The sequence below is a fragment of the Ictidomys tridecemlineatus genome, chromosome 5 (genome assembly GCF_052094955.1).
Source record: "Ictidomys tridecemlineatus isolate mIctTri1 chromosome 5, mIctTri1.hap1, whole genome shotgun sequence".
Classification (NCBI taxonomy): domain Eukaryota; kingdom Metazoa; phylum Chordata; class Mammalia; order Rodentia; family Sciuridae; genus Ictidomys; species Ictidomys tridecemlineatus.
The window spans coordinates 32,642,728-32,660,068 of NC_135481.1; the positions used below are offsets into that span (position 1 = coordinate 32,642,728).

Sequence of the window (17,341 nt, forward strand, 5' to 3'; positions counted from 1 at the left end):
CATAAAATGCATCTGATTCTATCAGGATAAGTGTAGTGAGTGACTGTTTTTGTAGCCCAAAGCTCAATTTCCTTCATTCATTGAAATCCTCTGAAGAAAGGGAATATATTTGAGTTGTGTAACTATTTGGCCCCTAGGGTTAAAGACTTTATTCTGGAAATGTCTTCATTTACATCCTACTTCAAAAATCTTTTTTAAATATCTTGAAATGCTAACCTCTACCTGGCAGTTTTCAGGCATATTGTAAAGTACTCCTCTCTGCCTATGCTTAAAAGGGAAAGAACTAAAACCTTCTATCATATGGTTTTTATTTGAATTAGTAAATAGATTGATTCTAATCCCAAATCATGACTGATTTTAGCAACTGCATTGCTGCTGAGAGAATAACTAGATATCTCTGCTCGGGATGTTAGTCTGACCTCAGAGGTGGATAGCAAATGCAGCTGCCTTCTGAAATGTCCATCTCAAGGCAGGAAACAGTTTCTTTCCAGTCATTTCCTGGTGGTCTCCTCTATCTCTGCTGACTATTTGGGTTTTTTCCCCCTGGTAGTATGGCCAAACCTCTTATTCCAACTTCAAAAATTGTCTCCTTGGAGTTCAAATCTTGGTGCTTGTAGAAACCTAGTTTTCTGGTCTCAAGACAAAGCAAGAATTTAGCAAGGGAGTTCTCTAGAATGGTAACTTTTATTTCACCTCAGGAACCTCAAAATACTCCATATTTTCTTATTTATTTTTTAACTAGAATGAAGTAGGGCAATAAAGGAGAAAAAGTACTGAGAGTCCCTTTTTATGAAGATCCTCAGTGCTCTCTATTTCCTTGAGGGACCCAGACACAAGGCAGTTCCGGTCCCCTGCACACTTTCTGATCCAGTTCTCCCTGAAAGTGATAAAGGCCTTCCTCAAGCTCGGCTCCCTTCACTGGAATTGGGATTGAAAATTGATTTCCTCTGCCCATTGTAGGAAGCAGTTTGCTCATTTTAAATTCATTTTCTAAAATAAGAATAATCACAATTTGCTAACTAGCATTTCTGCACAGGCTAGCCATAGGTCCTGAGCTGCTCAATCCCAATTTCCTTCTCATAATGATATCTTTAACCTCATTCAGGACTTTTAAACAGTATGGTGATCCATAGGCTCTGCTAAGAGTTGCAAAAATGGCAGCCTGCACACACCAAACAGAGGAGATATCTGTCCTGGGACAAGCAGCGTTACTCTATGTAGCAAAAAGAGTTCATTCCCAATTGCTGTGTGCTCGGTAGAGAGGGCAGGCAAACAGTCTGAATTTTCAACCAAAAGTAGGACACTGTATGGTCAATGGCACCTATGCAGAGATGTTTTCCTTTGTGATAATAGGAAATGAAGATCTAAAGCCCTTCAAATTACATTTATTCTAAACATAGAGTCTTGAAAGCTTTTAAAAAAATAGAGATGATAAATAGCATGTAATTATGTCACTTGGGAACCTATGCATTAAATTCCACCCCTCAGATAATCAGATTTCAGGAAAGCAAGAGATTCAGTTGATCACAAATCTAATTTAGAGCTTAAAGACCAGCAGAAGCAAAGCAAGAGAGCTCTCCTATGAATAAATATGAATAAAGACACATTAGGATTGTCAAGGGTTAAAAGGAGTTGTTGGAGAGATGAAGATTTGATCAGATAGAATTAAAAGATATAGGAATTAGATAAAGCAATGGTGACATGGGACAATATGAGTGACCATCAAGAAAAACTAAATTTCAACATCCAGATTTGTCTGATTTTGTCTTCTAAATCTCACTTAAAATGCTTTGTTTTGCAGATCGCAATGAATGTCAAGAAATCCCCAATATATGCAGCCATGGACAGTGTATTGACACTGTGGGAAGCTTCTACTGCCTTTGCCATACTGGTTTCAAAACAAATGCTGATCAAACCATGTGTTTGGGTAAGTATGTGATTATCATTTCATTTTTTTCACATCTTATTGGAAATTTATTTGCATCTGAATAGATATGAAATTGAACATTGGTCTTTCTATAGTTATTTTGCTATTTATAAAATAAAAACACAGGCAGGTACGTAGTAGTGATATATCATTTGATCTTTAGCAATCTGAGTATGCCTCTTTCTTGATATTCATTAGGCTGTCACAGTTTTGGAAAAACTTTTTGTGTGTGGTGGTGGTGGTGATTATACCCAGAACCTCGTGCATGCTAGGCAAAAATTCTATCATTGAGCCACACCCCAGTCCTAGAAAAACTTTTGACCAAAGGATAAAGTTACATATCCCATGAAGGCAAAAAAAAAAATTGAAGAATCATTTCTCTAGAGGAAAAAGAAGATTTTAAATCTCTTCCTTGGTTTCAATAATGTCAGGATACTGACCTAGAATAAACTTTCAATATGTAATCACTCATTTTCTCACCTTCTTCCTTTCTTTTCTACTTTAAAGTCCTTTTCTTCCATTAAGTCTTTTGGGGGCTTTAAAAAACATAAATTAATTTCACATCTGGAAGAAGAATCAGTAGAGCAATGTTTAAACCGCTCGCCCTTGATGATAACTAGTTCATCCATCAGACAGCATTCTCATCAAGTTTCATCTTCTCCAGAGTCAAGTTAAAGGATCGTAATCAGCCCTGCTGATCTAACCCTTGCATAGCTCTGAGATGCTCCCCAACCTTTTTTCTCCTTGATCCACCTGAATTTTCTGGAATCTCCTAACAAAGAATGTGTCCTAATAAAGAACTCCACCAGCTTGGCTAAAGAACAATCCAAGCAGAGGCTCTTGACTGCTGGCACAGTGGCTGACTCATCTGGAGGCAGACTTCAACAGACACTGGTTAGAGTCACTTTGGAGACAGCAATCACTTCCTGATTCAGATCATAGATAATTTATCTTCATGCCCACAATCTGATCCTAACTCTAATCATCACCTTTTGCTCTCCTTAAGTGTTGCTTCCCCATCCCCTCTCTTCCTTCATTCTTGCCCCTCCTCATGGTGCCTCACTCTTTCAAGCCAGTGGTAGCAACTTTCTTTCACTTAGTTTTGTTTTTGTTTTTGTTTTTATTTCCTTAACATGATATGACATTTACCAACTCTTTTTAAGAAAGATGCTAGCTGCCGTGGTGAGGTGCAAAAACATTTAAGGTGCCAGTTATTTTGTTGCTGATTGCAGAGTAATGCCAGGTGAGTCACTGCTTTTTGGTAAATTGGAGTGAGAATCCCAAAAGCTGAAGTTTGCCAAAGGTGGCAACGATTCAAGACCCAGATGCACACAGAATTTTTTCCATTTTTAAGTGAAAATATTTGAAAAAAGTAGCAAGGGAGGAGAATTCTAGAAGTAAATAGAATAAAATAATTCTCATCTAGTTCTCATGTCCTCAGCTTGCCTCTTTTCATGTGCCAACCAAGGAAACCATTTACTCCCAAAATTTAAAACCTGGCCTCTTTGGTTTCTCATAGGAGCTTCCTCTACTGTGTGTGGAGCTGTTGCCAATATGGAGAAGCTTTCAGCCTGCATAGGAGTGTTTTTTAACTTCAATGACCCCATGACCACGTTTCTCATTAATAATTATGGCCTTTCTTCCTTCTAGACATAAATGAATGTGAAAGAGATGCCTGTGGGAATGGAACATGCCGCAACACAATTGGTTCCTTCAACTGCCGCTGCAATCATGGCTTCATCCTTTCTCACAACAATGACTGTATAGGTGCGTGTGCAAAATAGCGCATCACCAAGGGACATCAGTTTTTATCTGTGTTCTTTGTAATTAGGATCATCATCAGTGTGCCAGCCAGTTTTTGAAAAAATATAGATGTTTTGTGCATACAGTTGGTTAAAGACTTGTCAATTATAATGTGCTCATTGAAAGTCAGCTACACTAACTACATCCATTACTTTTACTAAAATGCTCATTCAGCTATCATTTTTGTATCTACTTTGTTGTTTATTAATTAAATTTCAAAAAAATTGGAATTAAGTTTTAAAATATACAAAAGAAGTTCCTCAATTCAGGAATAATGTAGACCTTCTCATTTAGATATTTCACCGCAGCTTCTCTTAAAAAAAGTAAAGACCAAGTGTATAAAATTCCCTTTATGCTAGGGAACAGTAATGAACCAAATATTGTATTGAGCTAGAAGCTCATTTTATAGACCTCTAATTGTAAGAATATTAAAGAATATTTTAAGCTGACTTGAATAATCAGTTTTACATAATTCAGGAAATTCATTTTAGCTTTTAAAAATAAAATATAAATGAATATCAATGTGAAATCGATATAAATTTCTAAAGTAAAATATCAACCTCTAATATAATAATGTCACCTTGTTGCTATATCTGGATAGATGCATAAACCCAGGTCTGTTGATGTAAACCAGACCTTCATTGTAATTTCTTATGTTTGGCTGAGTCCACAAAAGCCATGGAAATTCAAAATAGATACTGCTGGAATTTTGACATTTTCTTTGGAAAATGTAAAAAAAAAAAAATTTGTTGTTGTTGTTTTGTTTGTTGGCAGATGTTGATGAATGTGCAACTGGAAATGGGAACCTTTGCCGCAATGGCCAGTGCATCAACACAGTAGGGTCCTTCCAGTGTCAGTGCAATGAAGGTTATGAGGTGGCTCCAGATGGGAGGACCTGTGTGGGTAAGTACAAGCTCAGGAAGACCCTGGAAAAATGTTCTGGAGACCAATCACAGAATCAGCTGGTCTCCATTCTAACCCTTCCTTCTAGAAGCCTGGAGGAAAAATCAGAGTAGAATCTTACTTATCAGTTTTGTGAAGACTTTTCTTCTTATTCTTAAACATTAAGTTATCATACTTAAAATAAAAACAATTAAACTGTTTAAATCAATAATTAAGCAGTTGCAGTTCTATTTATTGTTTATTTCAAATACTTTTGTAGTATGCTCATATTATTTTATTTTATTTATTTATTTTGAAATCAGGGATAGAACCCAATGACACTTAACCACCTAGCCACCTGCCCAGCCTTTTTATTTTTCATTTCCAGCGCTAAGTTGCTTAGGGAGTAGCTAAATTAATGAGGCTGCCTTTGAACTTGTGACTCTCCTGCTTCAGCCTCCCAAGTCACTGGGATTACTGGCGTGAACCACTGCGCCTGGGTCATATAATCTTTTGTGTGCCCTTAAATTCATTGTGCTCACTGACTTTTCATATACTACATTTTCCAAGATACATTTAATTTGTGGTAGATAGAATAAAATATGGTTATTATATTATATACCTTGGAAAGCTGATTTTTTTTAATTGAATTATTTATTTTTCTTTTTGGTAGAATTGTGGACTTTAATTAGCTTTATGATTGTGTTTTACTTGATTCCAGTTTCTTTGAATTTGAATTGCTTGGTAGAAATCATGCCCGTAAGAAACCTTTCCTTCTTTTTCCCTTTACTTTGCAGATATTAATGAATGTCTTCTAGAACCTGGAAAATGTGCACCGGGAACCTGTCAAAACTTGGATGGGTCCTACAGATGCATTTGCCCTCCTGGATACAGTCTGCAGAATGACAAGTGTGAAGGTAGGAGAGTTATCCATGCTTGGAAAGGAGCTGTATTTGGGTATCGTACTAGAATCACCACAGTAGCCTTTCTGTAATGGTGTTTTCATTTTTAAATACTTCATTTTTAAAAATCCAAAGTCAAAAGGTAGATATAGTTTCATCCTTCTGGAGAGACAGGAGTAACTTATCCTTGTACTAATCTCTGATGTAGTTGGTCATATGGCTGGTCATATGACCTTGATTCTTTTTCGCTGTGCTCTTCTACAGCTTATGAACATGCTGTGTTCCTCTGCCAGTATACTTGAATCATGTTTTTAAGTGGCAATAGGTGAGAACTAATAATAACTCCTGAACTCACTTAAAATCTTTAAGTGACCACATTTGAAATTGAATGAAAGTAGTTATAGAATTTCTCATTTTTTTTAACCTATAGAGCAGTGGAAATGTGTTACTACAAATAAATTCTCTGTAAATTTTGTAGTTTTGCATTCCTTTACTCTCAACACATGTCATGGCATTAAGTTAATAGTAATTAAATGGATTTTCAAGAGGTCACCTAACTCACCAGTCTTTAAACTCATCCACAATGAGTACCCATTTTCTTTTTTTACTTTCTTTCTTTTTTTATATTTTATTTCTTCTAATCATATGGAGCTCAAAATAGTTATCAGTTTTAAATATTTACAAACCATAACCATAACATAATAGTTTGCTTTATATGTAAACATTTTATATGAGTGACTAAATAAATTCCAGGGTGAAATCAGAAAATTTACATTTTTTCTACTCTTAATATTTGTCAATGAGGAATTTTATTTTATATCCAATTAACATCTCTGTCAAGTGGTGATATATTAAAAATGGAAATATTTTGTCCAAATTAAGTCTAAATGAAATTTATTAAGTATTATATTACTTTTATTAAATACTGAGTTTTATTTACTCTTTAATTAATGAATAATGTCCCTATATGAACAGAATAAAAAAATATAGAAAGAAAAGTGACCTCTTAAATGGTCAACAGATCTGCCCACTCTACAATATTTGTTCTCATTATTAAAAAGCTGGCACCTACAAGCTAATTTCTACTATAAGAAAAAGAATTAACCAATGACAAAAACAACAACCAAAAATAAATATTTGAGCATTTTTACAGAAAAGGTTGGATGTGGGAATGGAGGGTGTGTGGGATTAGAATAATTCAATTGAGAGCAATTGAGTTCATTAATAAGCCACAAGGAATATGATAAATTTTAAAAACAATCTGATAATATGTAGTGATGGAAAAACTGACTTTGCATTGTATAAGAATATAATTACTTTGAATTGCATAGATATTTCTAGAATATCTAATTGTGTTATTTACCATATGAAATCAAGATAATAAGTTAATTTCTTAACTTTTCCTGAGCTGGATGTTTTACAAATAAAGTCATGTAATGCAAATACATTTTAACATGAGCATAACTATTGGCACAAGCATATTAAAATTAGAGCCCCTTGATATAAGAGATATTTTATTTATTTATTTATTTATTTATTTATTTATTTATGGCACTGGAGATTGAAAGAAGGGGCTCTCAACCACTGAGCCACATCCCTAGCCCTTTTTAGTCTCACTAATTTAGCTGAGGGCCTTCCTCACTTGCTGAGGCTGGCCTTGAACTTGGTGATACTCCTGCCTCAGCCTTCTGAGTTGCTGGGATTACAGTTGTGAGCCACTGCACCAAGCAAGATATTTAATATTTTAATAGAAAAAAACTTTCCCCAAAAGAGAATGGCTCGGGATTCAATTTAAATATTTCTTCACTGCAAATTCCTGCAAAAAGTTGGGGAGGGAGATGTGATGAGTGATTTTTTTTTCAGAGAGACTGGCCACACTTTTTCTAAAAGCAAAGTGATCATGCAATTTATAGACCAAATTGAGACACTTTTGGAAGTGAAAAAGGGCACTATCAATGATGAAGTGAGGTTAACAAGTATAAGCTGAGAGTCTCCCAAGCAAAGTAGGACATGTGGTAACCCAGCATGTGTGAGGTCCCAGGTTCAATCCTAAGCAAAAGGAAGAAAAAAAGGGAGAAAGAAGAATTTCTGTGTACTGTATAGTGGTGAAGTGGAGTTTCTTGCCGCTTTCTTAGCCCAGGGCAGTATTGTTCCAGTTTTTCAATTAGCTAAGCAACCAGTGAGAGATTTGTCATTGCACCTCTTAGAAGACCTTCGCAGGTAACCATTTTTACATCAAGAACGATCAAAACTAATTTTTAAAACATCACCACAACTTAGAAGTTCAGCTCACAGTGTTATGACACAGGGAAAAGCTTTCATTATTGGAAATTTTTTTTATTGGTTGTTCAAAACATTACAAAGCTCTTGACATATCATATTTCATACATTAGATTCAAGTGGGTTATGAACTCCCATTTTTACCCCATATACAGATTGCAGAATCACATCGGTTACACATCCACATTTTTACATAATGCCATATTAGTAACTGTTGTAAATTTTGAAGTTCCATTGCACTTTGTTCTTGTACGTTTTGCATTTGGTACCTGATGGTGTCTCCATTTTACTCTGACTTTGTTTGACACGTGTAATTCTTTTAGATATTGATGAGTGTGTGGAGGAGCCAGAAATCTGTGCCTTGGGAACATGCAGTAACACTGAAGGCAGCTTCAAATGTCTGTGTCCAGAAGGGTTCTCCTTGTCCTCTACTGGAAGACGATGCCAAGGTAAATGCACTTGAAGGCTTCAGAGGTTTGCTATCCTGTGTTTAATTGTTGTGGTCTTCCATTTTTAACATGGCAAAGCTCTGATTCTTTGTGAATGGGAAGATGGAGAGTTTTCATTCACCAAAGGTCTAATGATAACCATATGTCAGAAGGTTCATTTTTAAGATTTTTAAGATTAAAAACTCATCAAGTATGGTTGCTTAAACTGTCTCAGCACTTAAACCCCTTCTCCCCCTAAGAACACGGATGATGATAAGCCTATCAGTGGAGTATCACCAGAAGCCACTGAAATACTAAAGCCTAGGTGACATTCAGCCACACTTGCCCTGCATAACTGTGGATGCAAACCTAGACCTTCAGACAGAAAGACATGCAGCTTCACCAATGTGCCCTCAGGATCAGGTGTTCCATCCCCTACATCACAAATTCTCTAAAAAAGAATACTATGTGTCAACTATTTCAGTAAAGATTTTCAAGGTTCACCAGGTTGACTTTCAAATTAAAAAACAAATCAAAATGAGCCTGATCTTAAACATGACATAGTATATACTTAAGTCTCAGCAAACACCTTAGCTGTTTCTAAACAATGGGATTTTTAGGTGGCTATCCACTTATACAAATTAAGTCTCATGAATTCCAGGGGACCCAGAAATACACATTTTTGTTGTTGTAAAATGTGTTGGGTTTTGTTGTTGTTTTTTTGTTTTTTTTCCCTACCAGTGGTTTTTGGTGTGGAGTTAGGGTTTTCTGTTGTTGTTTAGTGTATGTGGGTATTTTTGTTCTTACTTCCATATTACCACATAAGAGTTGCTGGGTATCATTTAAGATTCCAAAAATTGAGTTTGGGGGCCCAGCGTATCATGTTTTAGCCTGGAGCAAGTCCTTTAATGTTTTGGGAGCTCAGTTTCCTCATTTCAAACAATAGTAATACCTGCCCAACTGATCTTATTGAATATGTGACAAAGCTTTGTTAGTTTCTGAGTCCTCCATAGACCCTTGTTACTATTATTCTGTCTGACTAGCTATTTACCTTTCAGTTGGTCATTCAGAAATCCAGAGTTGAGAGTCCTTTGGTTAGTTTGGTCTTGTAGGTCCCTATCAGAGGTCCACATGGATTTCAGGGTGGTGAGTAGGGTGGAGTTTGATTCAAGCAGATATTCTGTATGGATAGCCCAGACAGCCCAGATAAAGTCTAGCTCCGGCTCCCTTGTTTGTGTGTGCCTTTGGCTCAGCCAGGGCTTGGAAAGAAAGCAGTGAGAAACCAGGTGTGAATCTGCCGATGTGGCAGCCCAGAGGAAACGCTGAGGCTATTAATTCAATTTGCACTGGCCTGTCACAGAGCAAGCTGACATTACAGGGAGAATCAGCCCAGCTGTGAGCAGCCCTGCCACATGCTCAGCTCCAGGAGGCAGAGCCAGAGTTGAGGAATGCAAGCAGGGAAAGTGACTTTCGTAGTTCTGAAGAAATTTCAGAGGTCAGTAAGGGCTCTTTGCAGATGGACTGGTAAACAGGAGGCCTAGCAAGCCCTGAAGTACCTACCTGTGCCAGCACGGCTCTCCTTCCCAATGCAAGCACCTTTGATTAACAAACCGACTCTAGAGAACCACCACCAGCAAAAGTAAATCTCCCACAGACAGCAGATTTTGCTGGAGCCCGGAAATTAAGGCCTGGGTTTTTCTTGTAAGATGTCAAATTAGGAGCCAGGGAGAAAATTCCACAGAACCATGGATTATATTTTTGAAGCAGCAAATGCCATGGCACTCAGGTGGACAGATACTGTTCCTGGAGACCACAGGTGTAAATGAGCCACTCCCACTTGCAAAGTTTAATGAAGGGAATTTGTCACTTACACTGACTTGAAACTTCATGCATTTAAATCTATCTAAATCCAAGATTTGGGCCTAGGGTGGTACAGTGAAATGGGGTGGGGAAGATAGGGCAGGGGTCTGGAATAAGGTCAGCAATTGAAGGAAAAGAGGGAATTTTAACACCTCAGCAGTAGAACATGAATAGATCTAGGCTTAATAGAAATACAACAAAATAGAAGACAAAGGGGAGAGTTAAGTTTTATAAAATTGTTGACAGTCCTAGGCATAAATAATAAAGCGACTCTAATGACAACAACAACAAAAACTTGAATAAAGGAAACCAAAAAGTGTCCTCCAAGAAATAAAAGTTTGTTAAATCTTCAAGTTTCTCAGCAAAGTTAACATGGGTGGCAGATATGCTGAAGAACAAGGACTGAATTTTATCACTCTTGATCTTCAAAAGGGTAGTTCACTGAAGGGGGCCTGTCAGAAACTGACTTCAGCAGGTGGGAAGTGGAGTGGAAACTGCAGAGACATTTTCTCTGGAATAGTGGGTAGCCAGGAAGAGGTGAACAAGTTCATTGGGGAGGCCGGCTGAATTTGACTAACAAAGTTTGAAAGTTAGATAGATCCATAGATAATTTTTAAATTTAACTCATGAAGATTTTTCTTCCACAATCTGTAGCAACTGGTGTTTTTACCTTTTGTAATTAAGGCTGGTGAACTTGCCTTAACATAATTGCACAGTTGGTTCTCACACACAGTAGGCTTCCTGGGGTTGGAAAACAATCATGGGAGAGAATGAAGAAGGCAGAGATGGTCAGCATTTAAGAAAATGGATATGAAAGCATTTCCCTAAAGCCTGCAGATTGCAGCCTTTGTGTAATGAGAGGAATTGTGCAAGGCCTTGGAAGTCGAGCTTGAACGAAAACACATTCCAGACCACTGGATGAGCTCACTTCTTAGAATCACCCAATTTGTTCTGTAAGAATGGAAAAGTCAGTTTCCAAAATTATGTCAAGCAAAATGTTGGAGAATTTTTTAAGAGATCCCATCTTCCTTGGAGTCACCAAGCAATAATCAATATTAAAGAAATATGTGTGTTCTTTGAAAGAAAGATTGTTCTACTCCCACCCACCTATAGTTCTGCCCTCCTTTTTCCTTCCTTCCCTCTCTGTTGAGCTAAACAAACATCTGTTGAAAATTTAACTGATGTGGCCATGTGTTTGTAGAATCTGCAGAAAGCTCCACTTGCAGCTTGTCCCCAACAGCTACTTCAGTGACTGACCTTTATGTTGTTTTCGACAATCCACAAAATTGCCATTTCTTTACTTGCTCTACACCTGTGAACTGGGGTTTTTGTTTTGGTTCCACAGCTGAGGAGGTTCAGAATCAACAACTAAAGTGTGCTATCACCTACATATTAGGACCATAAGTCTTTCTTACCCTAGTGCTTGCCAAATGTTATATGGAAACCCGTGGAAGCATAGCTATCAATGAGCGGATCTTCTGAATGATTCCATCTGTGAACATTCCAATCCTGAAGTCACTAATGGATATCAGTTTTGAAAACTGACATTGTTTGATTTTATTATTCACATCAGATTATTTTGACATACTGGCTGAAACAAGAAATAATAAGATTAAAACTGCATTGGTTTGTTCATCAGATGTTACCCAGGACTTTAACCATCTCGGCTAAGGCACTTAGTCATTTATGGAGTATTGCTGTAGTAATGAGAGAACACGTTTGACTTGGTGGGTTGTTTCCTATTGACTATTATACAACAAAGTTTCAGTAGAAAAGTAACTGAAGGATATCATGAATTTATGCTGCAGATTTGCGAATGAGCTACTGTTATGCCAAGTTTGAAGGAGGAAAGTGTTCATCCCCCAAATCCAGAAATCACTCCAAACAGGAATGCTGCTGTGCCTTGAAGGGAGAAGGCTGGGGAGATCCCTGTGAGCTGTGTCCCACAGAGCCTGATGGTATGTCTGACATTTCTATTTCTCTACATCATCCCATGTACAAAAAGGTCATGAAATAATTAAGATTATAGGCTCAAAGAATAAGACAATTTAATTTGAGGTATAATTAGAATGTTCATTAAAATTCATTTTCTCTCAGGGGCTAGGTATCTTCTTGGTTATGAGTCAGAGATGCCTAAGGAGTAGGCACCATACCTTTGGGAGTCTTGTTAACTTCCCTTGGTTTCTGGGCCTTATTCTTATTCATTACTTCTCAGTATGTGCAGCATGAGGCCATTTTGCTGCTGCAAAATGCTTGGGGGAAAGCCTGTGACTAATTGCCACTAGTCTGTTAATGAGCTTGTGTCTCCAATGCAGAGGCTTTCCGCCAGATCTGTCCTTATGGAAGTGGGATCATTGTGGGACCTGATGATTCAGCAGTTGGTGAGTAGCTTGTACTAGATTCTCAACATTTCTGTATACTCAGCTAGCCTCTTCTTTGCCTTTCTCTAGTCCTTATTTTTCCACATCTGTCTTGAAAAGTTAAGCTCCACATTTTTGTTATTTCATTCAGATACTGATTATATTTGACACAAATATGTATTGATTAAACTGCAATGATCATAACTTACCTTTTTGTTAAGAAAAAATTCCTTTTTATTCACCACTTTTTCCTTCCTTTAAGATATGGATGAGTGCAAAGAACCTGATGTCTGTAAACACGGGCAGTGTATCAACACAGATGGCTCCTATCGCTGCGAGTGTCCCTTTGGTTATATTCTAGAAGGCAATGAATGTGTGGGTGAGTAATCAGTCAGTTTCTTCCATTGGGATGTTGCAGATTAAAAATTAAGCTACACAGCATTCATACTGGGAAGTATAACTACCAACATGGCACTTTAGGTCCGTCCTTCCATTCACGTTTCCTTCACTTAGAACCCATAGCTGAGTCTCCATCATTTGCCCCCCACCATGCTAAGCTCTGGGGCTGCTGAAGTGAACCGAGCAGAGAAGGTCCTTCCTGACACAGACCTCACCATCTCATAAGGAAGACAGACACAGGACATGTCTTAAGAGAGAGAGGATAGGATGACACCGTTATGAAAGTCTTTATGAAAAATTTTTTTTAAAAATAAAGTTAATGGTCAATAATCTTATTCTGTTAGTATGTAAAATACAAAATTTATCTGGATTTTATACATTAATATGAAAGGCCCAGTTTAAAGTTCTCTTGCTTTAACCCTCTTAATAAAATTTCAAAGAATGGCTTCTGTGACGGACCTCTGACCCTTAATGCAGACTAACTACAAGTTAAATCCAAGTGTTGTTCTTATTTATCTAAGAATTCCCAAGCAATTCGGTGTAACCTGACTTAACAGTGGCAAAAGTGCTGAGAGTTTGTGTAAATTAAAAAGTGTTCCTTCATACAAGGAAACAGGTTTGAGGATTTCAGCTTCAACTAAGGCAAGGGAGCTCAAGCACGTTCTTAAGCCTTTCTAGACCTTTGAATGTAATATTATGCCGAAGAACTAATTTATTTCTAATTACCTTTGCGCTCTAAAATGCAACGATATTGTCATTTTTACCAACTTGAAGGAGACATAATACTCTTGACTGTGAAATGTGAATTAGTGGCAGAACAAATTTGTCAACACTTTCCTTTGGGAGTCTTCAGTTAGTACTCAAGTTCATGCGCACAGTGAGCCTCCTTGCCATGGATCTCTCTCCGATGTCCTCCTCTTGCCTTCTCTCTCTGACTTGAGGACCCCAACATAAGGTGTAACCCTATGATAGTCCACCACTTTTCTGAATGTTGGATTGCTAAAATAACAATGTTCTTTCTATAAAAATCTTTCCTTTCCCAAGGGAAGATACTCTCCCCAAAGGATATGGCAGCATCAAGGACAGAGTGCTCCAGGTGGATGGGTTAGGGGGCACATATATTTTTTATATCTTCTTGCTAAGATGTCTTCTCTCTCTACAGTTGTTTAGAGAGGTCATACCCTAAATATATTTTTTCTAGCCTTTCTTCTGCCTAATGTAAACCATCTGGTTTTAACAGAATCAACACAATCTGCTTGAATCTTGATTTTATCCAGTGTATTAATTCTGCTTAACCTCTGGTCTCTTATTTTGCGTAAGTTTAGTCTTCTATTTTATATCTGGCCAGAATCCACCATGTTTAAAGCTTCTTGTAGAGTGATGTAATGTAGGGCTGAGCTGGAGATGTATTTCTATCTTTAAACAAGCAGAAACTTCTGACTGCTTATAGAAGCCTTGTGTTAACCATTAGGACATCTACCTCCAGGAGAAGATACACTTCTTTATAATGTGGGAGACTGGAGACATGCAGAAAGGCAGTATAAGGGCCAGAAGTTTAGGTACGCTCACTGTCAGTGACACAGAGCAAGTCAAATTTCACCTACAAATCTGTGATCATGAGATATGCAAATTCCTTCCCTCTAAGAATAGAATAAGAATTAGATAAGATATTATAGACCAGAGTGCTCTGATAGAATGAAAAGGAATATCTGAATCCAAGCTCATCTCATCTCAATGCATCATGTTTTGGACATACTCTTGGTCACTTGCAGATACCGATGAATGTTCTGTGGGCAATCCCTGTGGAAATGGAACCTGCAAGAATGTGATTGGAGGATTTGAGTGTACCTGTGAGGAAGGATTTGAGCCTGGTCCAATGATGACATGTGAAGGTAAGTCTCTTAAACACAGTAGGTGGGTAGGTGTATTGATAATAGGAACAATTTGGTTGATGAAGTTCTTTAATATTAAGTACCAGGCAAAATGTGTAGAATAAAAATCATGTGGACCTGATGAACCATTCCATCATTTATTCTCTATCAGGGCTATCAATATATTCTCAGTCAGTTAGATTGGTCTTGGACAGCAACAGGATCACCAAGGTGGTCTGTTTAACCCTCCTTTTCAAAAACATATTCTAATGGTTCTAAACCATGAAATCGACTGTAATCTCTTTTGTATATTAATGATGAAGTCATTCCTATCTACTTAAGGCTGTAATCAAGACCTCTCTGTGATCTAGGTCTCTCTGTAAGAATACAGTGATCCAGGATGCTCTTTTCTTGAGCAGAAGAATCACTGTTCTCTCAAACAGGAACCTTTTGGTATGGGGAGGGGCAGTTAACACTATTAGAGGGTTCAGCTGCTGCTCTGAGCACAATGGTTTCGGCTAAATGGGGCAAAACAGATCCCAATTCCATATAACTGTAGGAGGTGGGAGGTGGTTAGCCTGAGTCTTCTAAGCCAGAAATTCAGAAAAGTCCCCTGGATGAGGGTGACTTATAATTTCTCATCCACCTAAATAACCATTAATAATTACACCAGGACAACAAACAAAACTGGATGTATGATCACCCTACTTATACCAAATATAATAACCAATTTATTTGATAATTTCCTGGAAATCAGAGAGTGCTTGGTTCATCCAGGCTTATGACAATTTCGACTTTTGATTAGAGTAGGTTTTTTCTAGTGTTGCTGTTGATGTCCATGATCCATTATTTTCTCCTGCAGATATAAATGAATGTGCCCAGAATCCTCTGCTCTGTGCCTTCCGATGTGTGAACACTTATGGGTCCTATGAATGCAAATGTCCCGCTGGATATGTTTTGAGAGAAGACAAGAGGATGTGCAAAGGTGAGATATCCACATTCAAGCTCAGCTAAGCCAGGAAGCTCTAATGCTATCTATGATGGGAGATGTCCCTCCAAAGCTTCCCTTGGTAGAGGAGGGCTGGGAATTTGTAAACATTCAGGCCATGGATAATTTAGGGGTTTTCCCTGCTACCTTTTCTCCTAAGCTGTAGCACTACAGTTCCATTGTCAGTTTATTGGGCAGATCCTGCCTGAAATGTGCCTGTAATTCCACAAGATGTGAAGGTATAAAGAAAAAATATTTTCCCACATCCATGGGAAAAAATTTTTTTCACATAAATATGAAGCAATATGAGATAAGATATAAATATGTAAGCATAATACAGCATGATAAGTGCCATGGGGGTCATATAGACATAATGATCCAAGACTATGAAGGAAGGAGTATATGAGAAAACAAAGAGAAGATATCCCCCTCACTGTGGATATTGTGTTCCAAGAATGGGCTAGCACATAGATCTACCCTACTTAAACCACATCCGTTAAAAATACTACACATGCAGTTTCCAAAGCTCTGACTATTCTGCATTATGCAAATCTGGATAATCCTGCACCTGGCCCTTGAAGAGCTCCAGTGTGTTCCTCCCAAGGTCTTAAATGAGCAGACACCTGTTCTCTCAGGTGGCTTCAATACAATTATGCTGAAGAACCGGGAGATTTCCTAAGTGGGAGCTCCTGATCACATGCAGGATAAAGTCCAAATTCCTCAGCTCAGAACACATCCAAGGGAAGAATAACAAAAGAAGGAAATGCAACACAATGGAAAGTAAAGAGCAAAGAAGCCCAGCCAACCCCAGAAAAAAGGATATGAAAGAGAGAAGAACCAGTGGAAAATAAGATATTGTAGATGCTTGTCTTTTCATCCACATATAACAAAGCTTTTATTATCCCAAATATTATATCATATTAATGAATCTGACATTATTAAAATAAGACTGTATTATAGCATATCATGTTATAACTATTGCATAATGGAAGTTTGGGTTTATTATATCATAATCCATTATGCTTTTATAATAGCATGTTATCATATGTCATGATTATAAAGCTGTTATATTATCATTATGTTAAAAATAGTATATTATAATAATAAGACCTTTAGTCAAAAAGAATCAAAATGCTTCAACAAAGAAATATAAACCAGGAAGGGGAATAGAAGAAAGGTATGATTAGAATCATGCTTCTGAAGGGCTTATCTGTTGGTTAGGTAGCAATTACTTCAAGTTTAAAGGTGGTTAGATGACTCCTTCCCATTATTAAGAGGTCAGCATTCAAGAAATAATGAAGGAAATAAGGCCAATGCTGAAATAACATAGATGAAAATTGCTTACTTACTGCTGTTCAGTTTAAAAGGCAGGCATTTTCATGCAACTTCTTTTATGAACTTATGATTACACATTCTTTACAGATGAGGATGAATGTGAAGAGGGAAAACATGAATGTACTGAAAAGCAAATGCAATGCAAGAACCTCATTGGCACATATATGTGCATCTGCGGACCTGGGTACCAGCGGAGACCTGATGGAGAAGGCTGTGTCGGTAAGAGGATCTCTGTGCAAGGAGCTTAGGGGAGACAGAAATGAGGAAGAGGAGGAATCCATCTTTCTATAAAACAGTCAGCTGACT

The 17,341-nt window shown here is 37.5% G+C and overlaps 1 protein-coding gene across 4 annotated transcripts in view; it reads left to right on the plus strand.

The window, feature by feature from the left end:
• Fbn1 (fibrillin 1) overlaps window positions 1–17,341 on the plus strand; it is a 222,372-nt gene that overhangs the window by 184,998 nt on the left and 20,033 nt on the right. For all 4 annotated transcript variants that reach the window (XM_078049643.1, XM_078049640.1, XM_078049641.1 and 1 more), the window contains exons 46-56: window positions 1,802–1,927; window positions 3,578–3,694; window positions 4,505–4,633; window positions 5,410–5,529; window positions 8,118–8,243; window positions 11,891–12,040; window positions 12,398–12,463; window positions 12,705–12,821; window positions 14,614–14,733; window positions 15,575–15,697; window positions 17,123–17,254. In XM_078049643.1, the coding sequence (XP_077905769.1) occupies window positions 1,802–1,927; window positions 3,578–3,694; window positions 4,505–4,633; window positions 5,410–5,529; window positions 8,118–8,243; window positions 11,891–12,040; window positions 12,398–12,463; window positions 12,705–12,821; window positions 14,614–14,733; window positions 15,575–15,697; window positions 17,123–17,254 (1,326 nt within the window). The remainder of the gene's footprint in view (window positions 1–1,801; window positions 1,928–3,577; window positions 3,695–4,504; window positions 4,634–5,409; window positions 5,530–8,117; window positions 8,244–11,890; window positions 12,041–12,397; window positions 12,464–12,704; window positions 12,822–14,613; window positions 14,734–15,574; window positions 15,698–17,122; window positions 17,255–17,341) is intronic.